At 54.1% G+C, this 18,067-nt stretch overlaps 2 protein-coding genes across 2 annotated transcripts; both read right to left on the reverse strand.

Annotated features, from left to right (window-relative positions):
• Positions 1 to 58: 58 nt before the first annotated feature.
• On the reverse strand, positions 59 to 6,886 carry PMF1 (polyamine modulated factor 1; the record flags this gene model as incomplete). The annotated part of the gene is made up of 5 exons (XM_036397994.1): positions 59 to 1,158; positions 2,374 to 2,569; positions 5,425 to 5,525; positions 6,204 to 6,309; positions 6,744 to 6,886. Coding segments are annotated over 5 exons (600 nt in total), but the record flags the coding sequence as incomplete, so codon positions are not given.
• Positions 6,887 to 7,604: 718 nt separating this feature from the next.
• Positions 7,605 to 17,785, reverse strand: SLC25A44 (solute carrier family 25 member 44). The gene is made up of 5 exons (XM_036397906.2): positions 17,673 to 17,785; positions 13,545 to 13,655; positions 12,075 to 12,803; positions 10,130 to 10,257; positions 7,605 to 9,729 (listed from the first exon to the last, which is right to left on the reverse strand). The coding sequence occupies exons 3-5, from the start codon at positions 12,694 to 12,696 to the stop codon at positions 9,538 to 9,540; spliced, it is 942 nt and encodes a 313-aa protein (XP_036253799.1). The 5' UTR covers positions 12,697 to 12,803; positions 13,545 to 13,655; positions 17,673 to 17,785; the 3' UTR covers positions 7,605 to 9,537.
• Between the last annotated feature and the right edge of the window lie 282 nt (positions 17,786 to 18,067).

An 18,067-nucleotide genomic window follows, 5' to 3' on the forward strand; every position in this document is an offset into this window, starting at 1 on the left:
GTCAGACAAAGCCATAAAATACAGAGTACGTGGGCCAAGAGCACAGCAGGAGCCAAGCTGGGAACAACCAGCCCCAGTTTATTGATGAGATTCCAGCACAGAGAGGGGAGGCAGAGGGGAAATGCTGCAGCCACTGTGCAGCTCTAATTGCTGACAGAGGTTGGGGTGTGGTGGAGCAGCCACTGCCCCTCCCCAGATGGGCACAGGGCAGGGCACAAACCTCGGAGCTGTGCCCTCAGAACCTCTCCCAGCCCTCAGCAGGTGCAGGGGGACTCTCCTCCCTCCCTGCCGGCCCCAGGACAGCCTGGCCATGCTGGAGGAACGCTCACAGGTGGGGCTGTGCCAGGGAGATCCCTTGGCTTCCCCAGCCCACAAACAGACGAGGCAGAACAGACAACTCTGGGTGGGGAAAACCAGTCTGGCTCTGGAAGGTTCCACAGGAAAAACACGAAAACCCTGTGCTACAAACCCACAAAGTGGAGGCAGGGCTGTTCCAACCTCTGCACAGATCCCTGGATATCTCAGGCTGCTGGGAGGGGACCGGGGCTAGAAAATAACTTTAGAAGAGAACAGAATGAATGGTAACGAGGAACTTGGGGCAGCAGCTGCTGCCACATCTGCAAGGGCAGTGAACACAGGCAGTGAATGAACCTGCCAGCAAAGGCAGGAGCCTTGGCTGTGACCCACTTGTGGGCTCCTCAGGCCTGGGCACAGCCTGGCCTGGGGCTTAAGGCACTGAATTTTGTCTAACACACACCTAAAACAGCTACAAACCCCCAAATGTGGCTTTGGAAACTGGAATCAGGCCTGTCCCAGCACTGAGTGGAGCAGAGGAGAGCACAGACACACTTTGTGGCACTCCTCTGTCTAGCTGAGCAGGAAACAGGGAATTGCCATCCATTTCCAAAGATCCCAGTGGGTTTTTTTTTGTTTCTTTTCTTTTTTTTTCTTTTTTTTAATCAACCCATGCCAGTCCAGCAGCTGTTTCAGTCCCTCTGCAGTCTCCAGTGGCCTGATGGGGTGATTCTCAGTTTGGGTTCTGCACACACCTTGTCCCATCAGTGCTCTGGGATGATGAACAGCCTCAGCAGAGCCTGTGGGACATCACTGGGGCTCCTGGAGTGTCATGATGAGCTCTCGTTGCTCCTTAGTGATTGCCTGGAAGGAACACAACCCACAGAGCTCAGCACGATGCTTCTCCCACCCTGCCACACTCCTCAGGGTGGAACGTGTGGCACACACTGCTGTCCCCTGCAGGCACAGAACACCCCCTCACCTCCCCTGGGACCACTCCACACCCCACCCACTGCACAGGGAAAAGCACCTGAGACCTCCAATGTCCACACTAAAGTTGCAGCAGGACTTGGCTGCTGGGAGGTCCTGGGGAAGTGGGGGGTTTGAAAGACATTCCAGGCCCCACTGCAGCAGGTGCTGCGAGGAGGAGGTTGGGTTGGGCTGGGTTGGGCTGGTTTGGTTTGGGTTGAGTTGGTTTGGATTGGGTTGGGTTGGTTGGTCTGGTTTGGGTTGGGCTGGTTTGGTTTGGGTTGAGTTGGTTTGGGTTGGTTGGTCTGGTTTGGTTTGGGTTAGGTTGGGTTGGTCTGGTTTGGGTTAGGTTGGGTTGGTCTGGTTTGGGTTGAGTTGGTTTGGGTTGGTTTGGATTGGGTTGGGCTGGTCTGGTTTGGTTTGGGTTAGGTTGGGTTGGTCTGGTTTGGTTTGGGTTAGGTTGGGTTGGTCTGGTTTGGGTTGGGTGGGTCTGGTTTGGTTGGATTGGTTTGGTCTGGTTTAGATTGGGTTGGTTTGGTCTGATTTGGTTTGGTTTGGATTGGGTTAGTCTGGTTTGGGTTGGATTGGGTGGTCTGGTCTGGTTTGGGTTTGTTTGGTTCGGTTTGGTTTGAGTTGGTTTGGGTTAGGTTGGGTTGGTCTGGTTTGGTTGGATTAGTTTGGTCTGATTTAGATTGGGTTGGTCTGGTTTTGTTTGGTCTGGCTTGGGTTGGATTGGTCTGGTTTGGTTGGATTAGTTTGGTCTGATTTAGATTGGGTTGGTTTGGTTCGGATTGGGTTGGTTTGGATTGGGTTGGTCTGGTCTGGTTTGGGTTGGGTTTGTTTGGTTTGGTTTGGTCTAGCTTGGGTTGGGTTGGTCTTGTTTGGATTGGGTTGGTTGGTCTGGTTTGGTTTGTTTGGTTTGGGTTGGTTTGGGTTGGGTTGGTTTGGTCTGGGTTGGGTTGGTTTAGATTGGGTTTGGTTTGGTCTGGTTTGGGTTGGTTTAGATTGGGTTTGGTTTGGTCTGGTTTGGGTTGGTCTGGTTTGGGTTGGGTTGGTTTAGATCGGGTTTGGTTTGTTTGGTCTGGTTTGGGTTTCTCTGCCGTGTTTTACCTGCCAGGCCTGCTGGCGAGCCTGGATCCTCTGCTGCAGCTCTGCAATGCTGTCCCTCCCCGTGAGCACATCCTGGGCCAGGCTGCTGCTCCTGTGCTGCCGCTCGTGCAGCGCCCGGCGCAGGTGGGAGCGGTGCCGCAGCAGGAACGGCACCAGGGCGCTGCGCACGTCCTGCGCCGGGACCCCGCTGGGCCGCCTGCAACGGAAAAACGCAGCAACAGAGCAACAGAGCACACAGAACACAGCACACAACACACAGCAACAGAGCAACAGAGCAACAGAGCAACAGAGCAACAGAGCACCCAGCACCCAGAACAGAGCAACAGAGCACCCAGCATATAGAACACAGCAACAGAGCACCCAGAACACAGCACCCAGAACACAGCACCCAGAACACAGCAACAGAGCAACAGAGCACCCAGAACACAGCACACAGCACACAGCAACAGAGCAACACAGCACCCAGCATATAGAACACAGCAACAGAGCAACAGAGCACCCAGAACACAGCACCCAGCATACAGCACACAACACACAGCAACAGAGCAACAGAGCACCCAGAACACAGCACACAACACACAGCAACAGAGCACCCAGAACACAGCACCCAGCATACAGCACACAACACACAGCAACAGAGCAACAGAGCACCCAGAACACAGCACCCCAGCACACAGCAACAGAGCAACACAGCAACAGAGCAACACAGCAACAGAGCAACACAGCAACAGAGCAACAGAGCACCCAGAACACAGCACCCAGCATACAGCACACAACACACAGCAACACAGCACACAGCAACAGAGCACACAGAACACAGCACCCAGCACCCAGAACACAGCAACAGAGCACCCAGCACACAGCACCCAGCATACAGCACACAACACACAGCACCCAGAACACAGCACCCAGCACCCAGAACACAGCAACAGAGCAACACAGCACACAGCACCCAGCATATAGCACACAACACACAGCAACACAGAACACAGCACCCAGAACACAGCAACAGAGCAACACAGCACCCAGAACACAGCACCCAGCACCCATCACACAGCACCCAGCACACACAGCACCCAGCACACACAGCACCCAGCACACACAGCACACACAGCACACACAGCATACACAGCACCCAGCACACAACACCCAGCACACACAGCACTCAGCACACACAGCACCCAGCACACACAGCACACACAGCATACACAGCACCCAGCACACACAGCACCCAGCACACAACACCCAGCACACACAGCACCCAGCACACACAGCACACAGCACCCAGCCTTCCCTGGGAATCAGCATCACAGGGGCTGGGACAGCTGCAAAATCAGGCCTCAGAGACAGCACAAGTGTCATCAGAGCTCAGCAGTAGCCATGAGATTGGTCAGCAGGAAAGTTACGTGAGAAGGAGGAAGTAAGGATGAATAGAAGAATGGTCTGGGTATTAACATGTCACAGGCATCTTTTATGAAAAATCCTTTCCTGAGAATTTTTCCTCCTGAGAAGCTGGGAGGCCTCAGGAACAAAATGTCAACAATGGTTATCTGCTGCTGTGGAATGGAACAGGTGGATCTGGGATTGGTCTCATGTGGTTGTTTCTAATTAATGGCCAATCACAGCCCAGCTGGCTCGAACAGAGAGCCCGAGCCACAAGCCTTTGTTATCATTCCTTTCTATTCTATTCTTAGCCAGCCTTCTGATGAAATTCTTTCTTCTATTCTTTTAGTATAGTTTTAATATAATATATATCATAAAATAATAAATCAGCCTTCTGAAACATGGAGTCAGATCCTCGTCTCTTCCCTCAACCTGAGACCCCTGTGAACGCTGTCACATTAACAGACCATTGCACCTGTACTTTTGTAAACCTGGGAGGCTCCAGAGTGTGGGGGCAGCCTTGGGGAGGTGGCACTGAGGGTCCTGCAGCAGGCCTGGCCTTCTGAGGGGGCTCAGCATATCCTTCCTGGCCTGGGGTAAAGCAAGGCACTGCTCCTATCCCAACCCTCAGGATGAGCTGGAGTTTCCTCCTTGCACAGATCTGCTCTAAGGGCCAGAGCAGATTCACAAGCATCTTCTACTTGTCTAGAATAGCTCCCTAAGCTAAAGAAAAGTTTATCTAGCAAGATATTAGGAAGTTCTAAGCTTAATAATGAAGCTCTGTGCGTTGTGTTTTAAGGTTTACAAGCAGGTATTGTATTTGAAATAAGCAAACATTGTTCAACCAAAGGTGCTTATAGTGGTTGGATAGAACTACTGTCAATGTGCTTTTGCTTTGTGTGATTGGCCAAAAAACTTTTAAAGTGAGTTGTAACATTGAGTTCTTTGTCTGCTGCCTGGGACGTGAGCTGCTGGCATTTCCCACTGTGATAATCATGTAATGAGACTGATGCTGGAAAATAAAACAGCTCAGGCAGCAGTCCCGTCCCATTTGTGATTTGTACATAAACCCTGGCCACAGATACTGCCCAGCACTGGTCCCACACAGCTGCTGAGCTGCTGCCAGCTGGGATCAGCTCTGTGGCTCCCACAGTTTCCTCTGGCACAGGGAACCCAGCACAGCCAGAGCCCCACTGGAGGGCACAGGGAGCTCTTCCCCAAGCCTGGCCCTAAGTGGGTGCTTGGAACAGGCAGGATGTCCTCACCCCCTCAGCACAGACACACAAAATTTTGTGTTTCTGGTCACAATCCCCAGCCTCTCCAGTGTCTGCTGAGGCCCTGAGCCAGGGACACAAAGGGCACACATGGGGACTCTGCTGTTGGACAGGTGCTGTGCCCAAACCACCCCATCAGCCCTCTGGACTGTCCCCCCAGCTCAGTGGCACTGACCTCCCTGCACTAAGGAAGAGAGTGGAAATGGATCCTGGACCCAGAGAAGCACAGATTAAACTGATTTCTGTGTGTTTTAGGCCCAGTGACACGGTTGTAAAGATACAGCACCTTTCAGACCCTTCCTTGCAGCACGAGGCCAGCAGGACACCCAAACACAGCCCAGGAAGTGCCCGGTGCCCTTGGGGGAGCAGCACCCCCACCCCTGGCCCTCCATACCACGCTGGCTCCTCCCGGTCCTTCGCCTCCTCCACGATCTTATCCAGCAAACTGAAGAGTGCCTCCAGATTCCCTTCATTTTGCACCTCCTGGATCTCCTCCTGTGAAGGAAGGGACACGAGGTGAACAAACACAGGCACCACTCTGCTTGTGAGCCTTTGCTGCTCATGGAATCAGGGAATTGTTTGGGTTCAAAGGGACCTTAAAAAGCACATCTCGTTCCACCTTCCACTATCCCACCTTGCTCCAAACCCTGTCCAACCTGGCCTTAAATTCTGGGCACCTGTGCCAGGGCCTCCCCACCCTCACAGGGAAGAATTCCTTCCCAAAATCCCATCTAACCCTGCCCTCTGGCAGGGGGAAGCCATTCCCCTTGTCCTGTCACTGCATCCCTTATCCAAAGTGTTTCTGGCTTTGTCCTGGATGAAAAGCTGGAATCCTGGATGATGAACACCCTGGGAATGACAATTCCTGGGGGTATTTAACAGATGTGTGGATGTGGCACTCAGGGACATGGTTTAGTGGTGGCCTTGGCAGTGCTGGGGAAATGCCTGGACTCCAAAGTCCCAGTGGTGTTTTCCTGAACAATCCTACACATTTTTCTAGGGAAGGCAGAACTCTGGAGAGCAGCCTCAACTTTCTGCTTTACATTTAGGAAATATATTTGCTGCCCTTAATATCAACCTGTTCAGCACTTTTCCACTGGGCTTTGAACCCCCTTTTGGACACTCCAAACCCCTCTGCAGCCCCTCAGACCCCCGGGTGGCTCCCCTGCTCACCTTTATGGATGTCTGGAGCTGGGAGATGAACTGATCGTAGATGCTCCTGGTCAGCTGCGGCTGCAGCTTGTAGAAGCAGCGGTAGCAGCTGACAAACCTCTGGTAGCTGCAAGGAGGGCAGGATCAGGACCAGAGCCAGGTTAGCACTGGGGTCACGGCACGGTTGGGACTGGGGTCATGGTGGGGTCGGGTCAGGGCCAGGCTCGGAGCCGGGTCCGGTGGTGTTACCGGGGATCCGGTGGGCTCAGAGTCATGGCAGGCTTGGGGCCGGGGGCACGGTGGGGCCGGTTCGGGTCAGGCCCAGAGCCGGATCCGGGGCTGTTCCCGGGGGTCCGGTGGGCTCAGGGTCAGGGCCAGGCTCAGAGCCGGCTGCTCCCGGGGCTCCGGTGTGCCCAGGGTCACGGTGGGGCCGGGTCAGGGCCAGGCCCAGAGCCGGGTCCGGTGGTGCTCCCGGGGCTCCGGTGTGCCCAGGGTCACGGCACGGTTGGCACCGGGCTCAGGGCTCCCTCCCCGCCCCGCACGACCCCGCTCCCGCCTCACCTCCCCGCGGCCACCAGTTTCTCCAGGAACGTGTCCACCACGGTGCTGAACACCTGGGCGCGCCCCGGGGCCGCCGCCGGTTCCGGGCCGTCCCCGCCATCGGCCCCGCCGTCCTCAGCCCCGCCCGCGCCGCCATCGCCGCCCGCCGCCGCCGCCATGGCCCGGCCCGGCCGCCGCCGCCGCCGCCCATTGGCCGGGGCGCCGGGCCCCGCCCACAACGGCCGCCAGCGCGGGAACGGAGCGCGGGAAAAACGCGCGGGAACGGAGCGCGGGAAGGGCGCGGACGCTCCCGGTCCGAACCAAACCGCGACAAAAACACCGCGGTGAGAAACTGCCGCCTCCCGGAGCGGGGCTGCTCCCGGTTTGAACCAAATCACGACAAAAACACCGCGGTAAGAAACTGCCGCCTCCCGGAGCGGGGCTGCTCCCGGTTTGAACCAAACCGCGACAAAAACACCGCGGTCAGAAACTGCCGCCCGGCCCCGAAGCGAAGCAGCGTGACCAAACCGTCCTTCTCTTCCCAGGGCTCGCCCTGCCCCCCAGCGACTTTGAGTGAAATAAAACGATCAAGCCTGAAGAGTTCAAGGAGAAAAGAAACAAAGTTCAGCTCGGTTAGAGAATAAAAAAAGCGACATTTCCCATGGAACAGCAAGCAGGAGCCAGCCCGCGGCTCTGGGTCACAGCTGCTTGCAGGCGTTCCACGTGCTCCAGCCGGTTCTCGCTCAGCCGCTGAGCTCTCAGGCAGCTCACGTCCCTCTCCTAGTCCAAAGGCTAAGGGTGAAACCCTTCCTGTGACACGACAAAAAGCAGCAGCCTCCCCATGCGTGGAGAGTCATGTGCTTTTAAACGCAGGCACCAAACTGAAGGTCTCTCAAGTTTTATTAGTTGTCAAGAACGTTGCTGGTTACGAGAGGAACATTAAGTTTGACAGTGTCTCCCCACACTGGTGCTGCCGCCCCTCTGTTCTGCACACTGCACCTGGCAGAGGTGGATCGTTTTTGTTCCTGTTAATATCAGTGTTAACATCCTGCTGCTTTGTGGTTTGGGGTGCTGTTGTTCTGCTTTTGAGAGCAGAATCTATTATTAGAGCAAGAGCCGACTGGTGTCAACCTTTAAACAACAAACAGGTGAGTGGAGCCGGTGCAGAAGGTGCTGCTCCAACAACTCCACCAGTGGCTCCAGCATCCAGTGCCTTTCTGAGCACTGCAAGAAACAAAACTGGGATGAAGAGGGCTCTCACCCACAGCCCCATCACAGCACTGCACCTTAGAATCTGCCCTTAGCAGAGAAGCCTCTCCCACCTCAGCAGCAGCTTCAGCACTCTCCATCTCCAGCCGGGCAGGGACAACACTGGGGTGAAGGGCAGAGCCACACTTGGTGAATCCCCTCGGAGAGAGACAGCAAAGTGGAGCCCAGCAACAGCCATGGGTCAGCAGGATGAACACCTCAACCAAAATTCCTGGTTATGGCAGAAGGGGAATGGAGGTGGTGCACTCTGTTGTGTGGAGGTGCACCCCAAACCCCCCCAGATAAGCACCACGTGTGGGCTGGCAGCATGAAAGGCAAATCTCAACCACCAAGAGCAGCAGAGTGCAGTCAAACAACCCCCTCCCTCCCCTCCCCAAAAAGCAGCCTCTGGTTTCATCCCCCTGAAGTTTTCACCTGGTAAAATACACAGACCATAGCTCAGGCTTCTGATCCAGCAATTGTGCAAAACATTATCCTTGCCCTTCCCAAACTGGAAGAGCAGAATTTAAACTGATGAAGTGAACCATCACTTCTTATTCAATATAAACATGCCTGTCAGGTTTGAACTGGATCAAAAGCCAGCACAAGGTTTTTCCTTCCCCACGTCCCATCTAATTGTAGCTCAAAGCCCATTCAGTTCTCATCCAGCTGCTGGCAGCACCATGATCAAACACTTCCCAAACTGCATTTCTGGGCCTAAACTAACTAAGGTGGGAAGTGGCCACAGCCACTCTGAACATGCAGGATTGACACACTGAACGAGGCCACAGGACAACCATTCAGTACCCCAGAAATCAGAATAAGCTTCCCTAAAATAAAAAAAAAAATTAAATTACAACAGATTAAAAACACAGGTTAGGTGTCAAAACTGCCATCAGCTAATTCCAAACAGCCAGCTCAGCTTCCCCACTTGCTATCAGCCAGCTTGCTGTTTGGAGGATGAGAGACAGGGAACATTTTCCAAGAATATACAAAACAAGTATGTAGATCTATTCAAAACGCAGGAAATCAGGTCTGAAGTGGTTCCAGGTTACTCTTTGTCTCACATCTTCTAGAAATAAAAGCAGGTAATTGGAGAAAGTCACTTGTCTATTTTCTGCTTCCAGCTTCCCACAGCACAAACTGCCACTAGAGACATCCCAGCAGAGGGTCCTGCTGCAGGCTGTGAGACTCCTTGGAAGTTTGGCAAAGATGAAAATAATTTAAAGAGAATAAACTGGCTTTTTGCTTAAGCCAGTAAGTCTTTAATTAAAAAAAAAAAAAAAAAAAAGGAATTACTAACTTGCCAGGATGCATTCACACACCTGGAATGGACTGTTCCAGGCAAAGAGCACTGCCAAAGGTCACAGTTGAAGCAAAACCAGCAGCAGACCATTGCATGACACTCAGATCTAAAGAGGTGAAGTGCAGCTGCTTTTGCAACTGCCTTGTGCTGTGAAACCAGCCAGAGACCAAGGCGCAGCAGCTGCGTCGCATCCCAGGCTCTCCCCTGCAAGAGTCCAAACTCAGAGAGTTCACAGGAAGGTTCTCCTTCCCCCAGCTGCCTCTACCAGTGCCTTGAGTCCACCAGCTCTGGGCGCAGGCTCAGCTTCTTCAGCGTTTCATAGCCCACCACGATGACGATGGTGGAAGGAGTGGCTGAAATGATGCGGGCAGAGAGGCCTTTAGTCAGCCCCCAGGGACCTTCCTCTGCAATGAGCTGTTTGAAGGTGAGAACGATGGAGCTCTTGCCTTCCACCTGCAATGCCAGAACAAACATTGACAGAGCTGCCAGGCTCCATGCTGAGCTGCTCTGGGGCTCTGCTGCAACTGAACACTCTGGAGACAACAGATCAGCCAGTCCAACAGCCTTGATCTGGTCTCCAGAAGTCCCTGAGGAGGGCAGCAAAAAAAGCACCAAGTCCTAAGAAGGCAGCAGGAAGCACCTCTCCCTTTCTGAAGGGAAAGCCTGTCTGAGCAGGCCAGGCTGGCACTGCCAGCCCGGGCTCCTCTTGCTAATGCTGAGGGCTAATTAAGCAGCTGCTACCCAGGATGAAAGGCCCAGGGAGCTAAGGGAAATAGCTCACCTGAAACCACAGAGATGAGAGAGCCCAGGCTGAACCCCACCCTGCTGTGTGCCAAACAGGCTGAGCTCTTACCTGGACCCGAGCCCTCACCACATCCATGGGGTTGGTGAGAGTGGAGGCTGTGGCAGCTGCAAGGGGCCCCGAAATCGCCTGCAGAAGGAGGTGGGGACAGTCTTTAGGAGTCAAACTCGAAAGCTGTTCTGGGAACAGGAGAGAGAGGAAAGTTTCAGACTTTCAGCTTATAATTTCCTTCACTCCACCCACTAACTCCAGCTGATTTGCAGCCTGCCAGCTCCTCTTGCAGGATCTCCAAGTGGTGCTTCCTAACCAACCAGAAAGCTGGCACAGCACAGGGAGCAGGACTCATCACACTGCTGGCTCCAGGACACTCCCCATGCTTTGTGCCACAGCCTCCCAGGCCTGTGGGGCAAACTGGACAGAATCAGCTTTCACACCCCCAAAACAGGGCATGAAAATAGCCACCCTCTTTAGAAGGTGGAGGAAGCCTTGAGACAAGGCTCCACTGGAAGGTGTCTGCAGAGATTTGTACAGAAAGCTGTCACTACTGGGCACACTGTCCAGGAGATAGCCTGGTGTAGTGCTGATCCCAGATCTCCTGACTCTGCTCCTGCTGCCATGGCCAACAGGATTTGAATCTCCCACACTTGGATTGGCTGAGGTTGGACAGACGAGTGTTCAGCAGCCCCATTTTTTGGACAATGAGGAAGCCTGGCTGGCAGGAGGGATGGAAGCAGCTCTGTTTGAGACTTTGAACACTGACTGGAATCAGGGCCAGCAGCGTCCTTTGAACCCAAGGAGGGTTCAGTGACCCCAGCTGCTGCTGCTGCAGGGACAGAGCATTGGGAAATGCAGCCAGAGCAGATTCATTGACAGCTGGGGTTTATGTTTCCCAGCATCTCAATTTCTACTGAGAAGACAGGAAAAGAGCAAACACCTGGAAGCTGAGAGCTCTGGTTTCTCCATATCAACTGCCTTTTCTTACATGTTCTCCTTTGAGCCCTTTGGGCATGAAAATCTTACAGTTAGTACACTGGGTTTTGGTCTTATGAACAGTTGACAGGGAGACTGATGGGAACACTCCCACAAAGCACAGACCAACGTGCCAAGCTGCCACTGCCATTTAAAGGCAGCCTGGATGCAGAACCAATGCTTCCTCTAGCTACCAGAACTCTGGAAAGCACACAGGACCTTTGAGACATCTGGGTTTTGAAGAATCCTCCAAGATGTGCTTTAGGCCCAGCACAGCAAAACCCAAACTGCTCATTACCACCACCTTTTGTCAGAAATTAGGTAACCAGATGCCTAAAGACCATGTGCAAAGCTGCAGGGCAGAAATCTAAAGGATCATGAGAGGTGGAAATAAACCTCAGCTGGCCAATACCTTCAGCCTTTGGAAACACCCCAGGAGTGCAAGAACTGAGCTAGGGAGAAAGAACTTCCTACTGAGTGCAGTTTTCCATCACAAGACTCAGTGCCAATTTTGAAGTTGCCAAAACTGAAGCAACACCTGACAGAAATCCAGGGGAGATTCAGACCTGGAGTCTCTGCCTGTTGTTTGGCTTTGCCAGGAGAATTGTGGCTCTAAAAGTCCCTTTGCCATCTATGAGATTCCTGAGTTCACACGAACTGAAAGATGAACTATACTTATATGATGGCTCCAAAACTCTGCCTTCCTCACTCCTGTGGAGAAGGCACTACTTGGGATTAGTGGGAGAGAAAGTTAAGGCAGATGCATAAAGCCCCACTTGCTTGGAGCCATCCAGTTTGCAGTCCTATAGCACCCAGACCCCTTGCTCTGCATTGAAACACTGCTGCTCTGTTAAATTCCCACCCAACACCTGCAGAATTCCCAGATGCAGCTCCTTAGTTCAGGGCAGATTCTGCTCCCACCCCCAGAGAGAAAGCAAATCACGCTGAATCCACAGTGCCAAGAGTCCATCCAAGGGGCTCCTGGCTCTCCTGGCATAAGATACATTTCCAGCCTCCTTTCACTTACCAGCATAGAAGTGGTAGAAGGGCCACCAGACCGCACTGTTGGGAATATAAGTGAGCAGCGAGGCCACATAACCCCGGTAGAAACCTCTCAAACCGTCAGCCTTGAAAATCTGTACAATGATATCCTTGGTTTGGCCAAAGACCAGCAGACGTTTGCCATCTTGGTTCTGCACCTTGAACCTGCCCATGCTTTCCCCTTTCCTCTGCATCATGAGGTGCTGGGAGACGACATCGATGGGCACTGTGATGCTCTGGGCCACCAGGGAGGCCGAGCCTCCGGCCACCAGGGATTTGACGGCGTTGTTGTTGTTGTAGCGCGAGACGTATTTGCGCGTCAGCTCGTAGGTGGTGACGTAGCACTGCCCTGAGATCAGCGTGAAGGTGTTCACCAGGAAGCCTCGGTACAGCCCCGCCGTCCCTTCTGTCCGCAGGATTTTCACAAAGGCATCGAAGGTCCCGTTGTAGAGGCTCTTGCCCTTCTGAACCTGCAGCCGCGTCCGGATGAGCGTGAAGGGGTAAACGCTCACCCGGATCATCATGGTCATGCAAATGCCAAACACGTAGAATTTCCTTTTGTCCAGGTGCTCCCACTCGATGATGGGGATGTTGCGTTTGTCCTCCATGGCTCCCCTGGGGTCAGGCAGGACAGGTCCAGGTCTCCCTCAAAGGTACAGAGCAGATCCAGGCCCAGCTTTCCAGCCTTGAGCAAGCAGACTGCAAGTGCTGGCACCTGAAATGAGAGACCCCTTGGGTAGAGGACAAAGCCCCACTCTCTACAACCTCCCACATCACCTCAACCTTGGCTGACTCTCCTCGAGCACACAGCTGTAGCAACGATATTTTCTGAAAAATCCTTTCCTTAGGATTTTTCCTCCTGAGAAGCTGAGAGGCCTCAGGAACAAAATGTAACCAATGGTTATCTGCTGCTGTGGAATGCAACAGGTGCATCTGGGATTGGGCTCATGTGGTTGTTTCTAATTAATGGCCAATCACAGCCCAGACTCTGAGCCACAAGCCTTTGTTATCATTCCTTCTTTTTCTATTCTTAGCCAGCCTTCTGATGAAATCCTTTCTTCTATTCTTTTAGTATAGTTTAAATATAATATATATCATAAAATAATAAATCAAGCCTTCTGAAACATGGAGTCAGATCCTCGTCTCTTCCCTCATCCTCGGACCCCTGTGAACACGGTCACACACAGCAAGCCTTGCACAGCACTGAGCAGAGGGGCTGTAACCTCCAGAGGCAGGGCCCTACCATGTGCCTGATGGTGACACCTTCAGATGTCACTTTCTGTAATCTCCAGAGGCAGGGCCCTACCATGTGCCTGATGGTGACACCTTCAGATGTCACTGTGGCTGTTTTCTGAGCTCCAGCAGCAGCTCTCAGCACAGCCCAGGCTGCTCTGGGCAAAAGCAAAGCTCCCGTGCTCTCAGAAGCAGATGAGCACCACTCCAGCAGCACACCCACCTTTTAATGGGCACGCAAGATCAGGGATGGCCAACCAAAGCAGCTTCTCCGCAGTCATTCCAGGTCTGTCATGCTCCCAGGTGTCAGGACGTCACTTTTCAGTTCCAGGATCTGTACAAAGAAGAAAGTGACAAGTCCTTTTGTGTTCCTGGATTCCCTGCATGAATTAGACCCATTTCTTTGGCCACTTCCATTCTTATCTTCCTAAAGCTGGAGGACGATGAGAAGAAAAGAACAACAATGGGAAAACAAGGCAAGACAACCATGCAGAGTCTCCACATTGATGACCAGGATCCTGAAAAGAAAGGGTTAAATCACAGCCCAGGATCTCTCTGTGGAGCTGCTTGTCAGCTACATGAGCAAAGTTCACCCTCCCTTCCAACACTCCACTGCTGCTCCTGGTCTGATAACCCCCCTTCCACTGTTGGCTGTGGAATGGGGAGGATGAGGAGGGAGGGGCTGGTTCAGCCTCCCCCAGCCCCAATTGCTGCAGCTCATCACCAGGTCCCAGCAGGCTCCTGGTACTTTCAGCTGCTGTAATTAGTAAATTAACTTGCTGCACGATTAACCAAGCTTGGGCTAAGGGAACCTACACACAGGGCCAGGCAGTAGGAGAAGCACAGCTCAGAGAATTACCCAAAACAACATGGACCAGTTCACTGCTAGTAAGGACTCACTTTCACATAAAATTAAAAAAAAAATGGGGTGTTTGGGTGGCTGAACTTTTGGGAAAGGCTTGACTGCAGCTGGATCATAACTTGTATTCCAGGCACTGGCAGCGTGTGCCCAGGCATGAGCTGAACTGCTGGAGAGCAGAGCCAGAGCAAGGAACAGGAACAAGGGAGCCAAAACCTTGATCTGAAAACAGATTCACCAAGTGAGAACTCAAAGGGATGGGCAGCCAGCACCACACACTGATCTGGGGGCACTTCACATCACCAAGCCACAAGATCAGTGCCTAAAGGAGCTCCAAGGGACAGGGACTTGGGACAAGGGGACAGGACAGGACAGGGGGAATGGCTTCCCTCTGAGCAAGAGCAGGGTTAGGTGGGATATTGGGAAGGAATTGCTCTCTGGGAGGGTGGGCACAGAGAAGCTGTGGCTGCCCCATCCCTGGCAGTGTCCAAGGCCAGGCTGGACAGGGCTTGGAGCAAACCTGGATAGTGAAAGGTGTCCTGCCCATGGCAGGGGGTGGGATGAGATGAGCTTTAAGGTCCTTCCAACCCAAACCAGTCTGGGATTCTTAGGGAAATGTCTAAACACTTCAAAATTGATGAAGAACTCACACAGGCCAGAGACATTCTCTTAGAAACACAGTAACAAAACAACTGGAAGTTGTTTACTTCTGGCACAGAGAAGAAATTGCAGTTATGAAATTAAGGCAGATGGGAGGTGGCTGTGCCATAAAGTGACCATTTCATTGCCCATTGGCCAACAGAATATTTGCTGAACAGGAGCAAACAGCATTACAGACTACCACAGCTCCTGCAGGTGGACAGGGGAGTTAAAAACACCCAAAATCCCACCTTTTCACCATTGTAAAGAGAGCTACACTCCATCCTGCCAGCTAAGGCACAACAAACACCCCAGCCTGGATTGCTTTAGTTACAATTACAGCCCTACTGGGTTTGCTAATATTGACATGATTTGACACACAAAGCTTCCTGCACAGGAATTATCTGTGCATAGCACCTATGAAAACACAACTTGGTTCTTGTTAAAGAGTCCCACTAGCTTAATGTTTCAATTAAAAAATTAAAATAGATTCTAGCCTATATGATTCCCTGGTGAAGCCTGAGGGTTTAGTCCATACTCCAAATTCCTCTGCCACTCAGAGATGGAATTGAGCTCCCCACAAAAGAAAGGGAAGGGCTGCCTGCAAAAAACATTCTCATCACTGTAATATAGAAAACAAAACAACAACAATAATAATAAACCCTTGATCTTTATTTAGTTTTATGTGCTCTAGTGCTTTGGGTTCAGAATTTCAGCCACAACTCCTTGAGGAAACAGCTGTACTTTCTTTGGACTCTCACCAATAACTCCTCTCATTCAGGATCTGAATTAGACAAAGTCACTTTAACCCCTTGCTCTGAGGCACTCAAAGTCCCTCCTGTATGGAAGAAGGAAGGGATCCCGGCAGCTCCAAGGATGACCAGCATGGCTGCAATTCTTTCTTTGCCAACATAAAAATAATTTCTTTTGCTCAGAGCATTTAATCTTCCAGAAATCTGGACCACGGCCTTGCTCAGGGATCCCGTCACACTCATTAAGATTTGATGATCTTTCAAGTAATTTTAGGGAGAGTGATATAAAAGTAATCCAGCTACATCTCCTAAGAATTGACCTGCCCTCCAAAACAAGGTACAAGCACACCACAGCTCACACATCCTTAAACTCTGGAGCAGCTTCTGTGCCAAAACCACCCCTCAGTGGTTCCTTCCCACCACGCACAAAACAGCATTTCTTGAACTTCTGCCTGGAAATCCAAGCAGGGGGTACCAAGCAGGGCGTCCCTGCTCTCTCATCTGGGCACAGCCTCACTCTCCCACACACAGAATTCAGTATAACCCCCCCCAGTTCATGTCCTTTAATGCCACCCTGGCAGTCTGGTCCCCAAACTGCTCGTTGCTGCAGCTGGAGCTCAAGATACTTCTCTGGCAAACACAGACAGGGCTTTGTGTGCCCCGGGCAGGGATGTGCCCTGCCCAGCATGCTAATGCCTCAGCACCAGCCTGGGAACCATCTGCAGCCAGCCCCAGGCTGCCTGGCACCTCCAAGGGCACAGAATCACACAACAGGCTGAGCTGGACAGGGCCCAGCAGGGGCCAGCTCCGGACTGAATGGGTCGTTTGGGGATGGAGCCCTGACCTTGGGGTTATCAGCACCACATCAGCTCATGGATCTGGGCTGAGGCACCACATCCAGCTCAGCACATCCAGCTCACTGAGCTGAGCTGAGACACCGCATCCAGCTCATGGAACTGAGCTGAGGCCCCACATCCAGCTCAATAGATCCAGTTCATGGAGCTGAGATCCCCACATCCAGCTCATGAAGCTGAGCTAAGGCACCACATCCAGCTCACCGAGCTGAGCCAAGGCACCACATCCAGCTCACCGAGCTGAGCCAAGGCACCACATCCAGCTCACCGAGCTGAGCCAAGGCACCACATCCAGCTCACCGAGCTGAGCCAAGGCACCACATCCATCTCACCACATCCATCTCACCACATCCATCTCACCACATCCATCTCACCACATCCAGCTCACCACATCCAGCTCAACGAGCTAAATCCGCTCCTCACACTCACCCCGCGGTGGGAGGGGATCCAACCCCTCCAGGGAGGCAGTCCTGGCTCTCACCCCAGCCCCGCTGACAGCCGCAGCTCCCGGCACAGCTGTGGCTCTGTAAGCGATGTGGCAGCGGCGCTCTGGGGACAGCACTGCCCTCCCCAGCACCCCAGCCCCGGGGCAGGAGCCCCCCGACCCCACCCCCGGGTGAAACCCCCGCCTCCGATCCCCGGCCACAGGAGCTCGGCCGAGCTCTGGGGTAGAGAACAGCGGCACAGCTCGGTCCGGGATCCGCTCAAGGTCACTGCGGGGCCGGACGCGTCCCCAGCCCCGCGACTCGGTGTCCCCGCTGTCCCCAAGCCGCCGTATCCCCTGCAGCTCCGGGGGGCTCCGGCCGCTTCCCCGCCCATCCCGGGGAGGGCTTCGGCCTCTGCCCTGGGGAGGGTCCTGGACCCTCCAGCTCTTCTGCCCGCGCCCATTCAAGCCCTGTCCCGCCTGCCCCAGGGGTCTCACCGAGAGGGCTCCGGGCCCTTCCCCGCCCGCCCCGGGACTCTCCGGGCCTCTCTCCCGGGGTCTTCCAAGGCCAAAGGGTCTCACACCAACCCCCTCCCCGCTTTACGTGGGCCCCCCGTCCGCCACCCCTCTCCTCCACCTGCCGCCCTCCCGTCCAGCCGCGCCGCCTCCACACCTGCCCAGACCCCGCTCGGCCGCCGCCGCCCGCACCGGCGCCGCACCGGGCCGGGCCGGGCCACCACCGTCAGGCCCTGCCGCACCGCGGCTGGCCCGGTCCAGGCCTCATCCCGGCCTGGCCCCGGTCCCGGTCCCGGCAGCCGCTCACCTGACGGCGGCGGGAGGGAGCCCCGAGGAGCCCCCGGCCGGGCCGGCCCCGCCACCCCATGGCCGCTCCCCGGCCGGAAGTGACCGGCGGCGTCAGCACCGGAGAGCCGCCGCCATCTTAGGAGCGGGCAGAGGTCGCACCGGAAGTGCCCACGCGCTTCCGGCCCGCAGTAAAGAGGGCGGCCGGGCCTTAAAGGGACCGCGCCGAATTACGGCTCTTAAAGGGCCAGCGGCTGGAGGGGGAAACAGCATGGGGGCACCCACAGGAAGGAGTGATGGGTGTGAGAGAGCTGTCCCCCCTCCCCGCTCTCCCTGCTCCTCGCTGCATGTGCACGCTGCACAGGAGCACAGGTCCCTGCACGCCCACGAGTGTCCCTGCCCACTCACGGGTGTCTC

The sequence above is a fragment of the Molothrus ater genome, chromosome 29, assembly GCF_012460135.2.
Source record: "Molothrus ater isolate BHLD 08-10-18 breed brown headed cowbird chromosome 29, BPBGC_Mater_1.1, whole genome shotgun sequence".
NCBI classification, from domain to species: Eukaryota; Metazoa; Chordata; class Aves; order Passeriformes; family Icteridae; genus Molothrus; species Molothrus ater.

What these genes read in the sequence shown, in the direction of transcription:
- SLC25A44 (XM_036397906.2), bottom strand. Translation starts at nt 12,696, where the DNA reads ATGGAGGACAAACGCAACATCCCCATCATCGAGTGGGAGCACCTGGAC. An exon ending in CTTCTACCACTTCTATGCTG is followed by an intron (nt 10,258 to 12,074) that starts GTAAGTGAAAGG and finishes TCCTGTTCCCAG; the next exon opens with AACAGCTTTCGAGTTTGACT. An exon ending in TGGTGAGGGCTCGGGTCCAG is followed by an intron (nt 9,730 to 10,129) that starts GTAAGAGCTCAG and finishes CTGGCATTGCAG; the next exon opens with GTGGAAGGCAAGAGCTCCAT.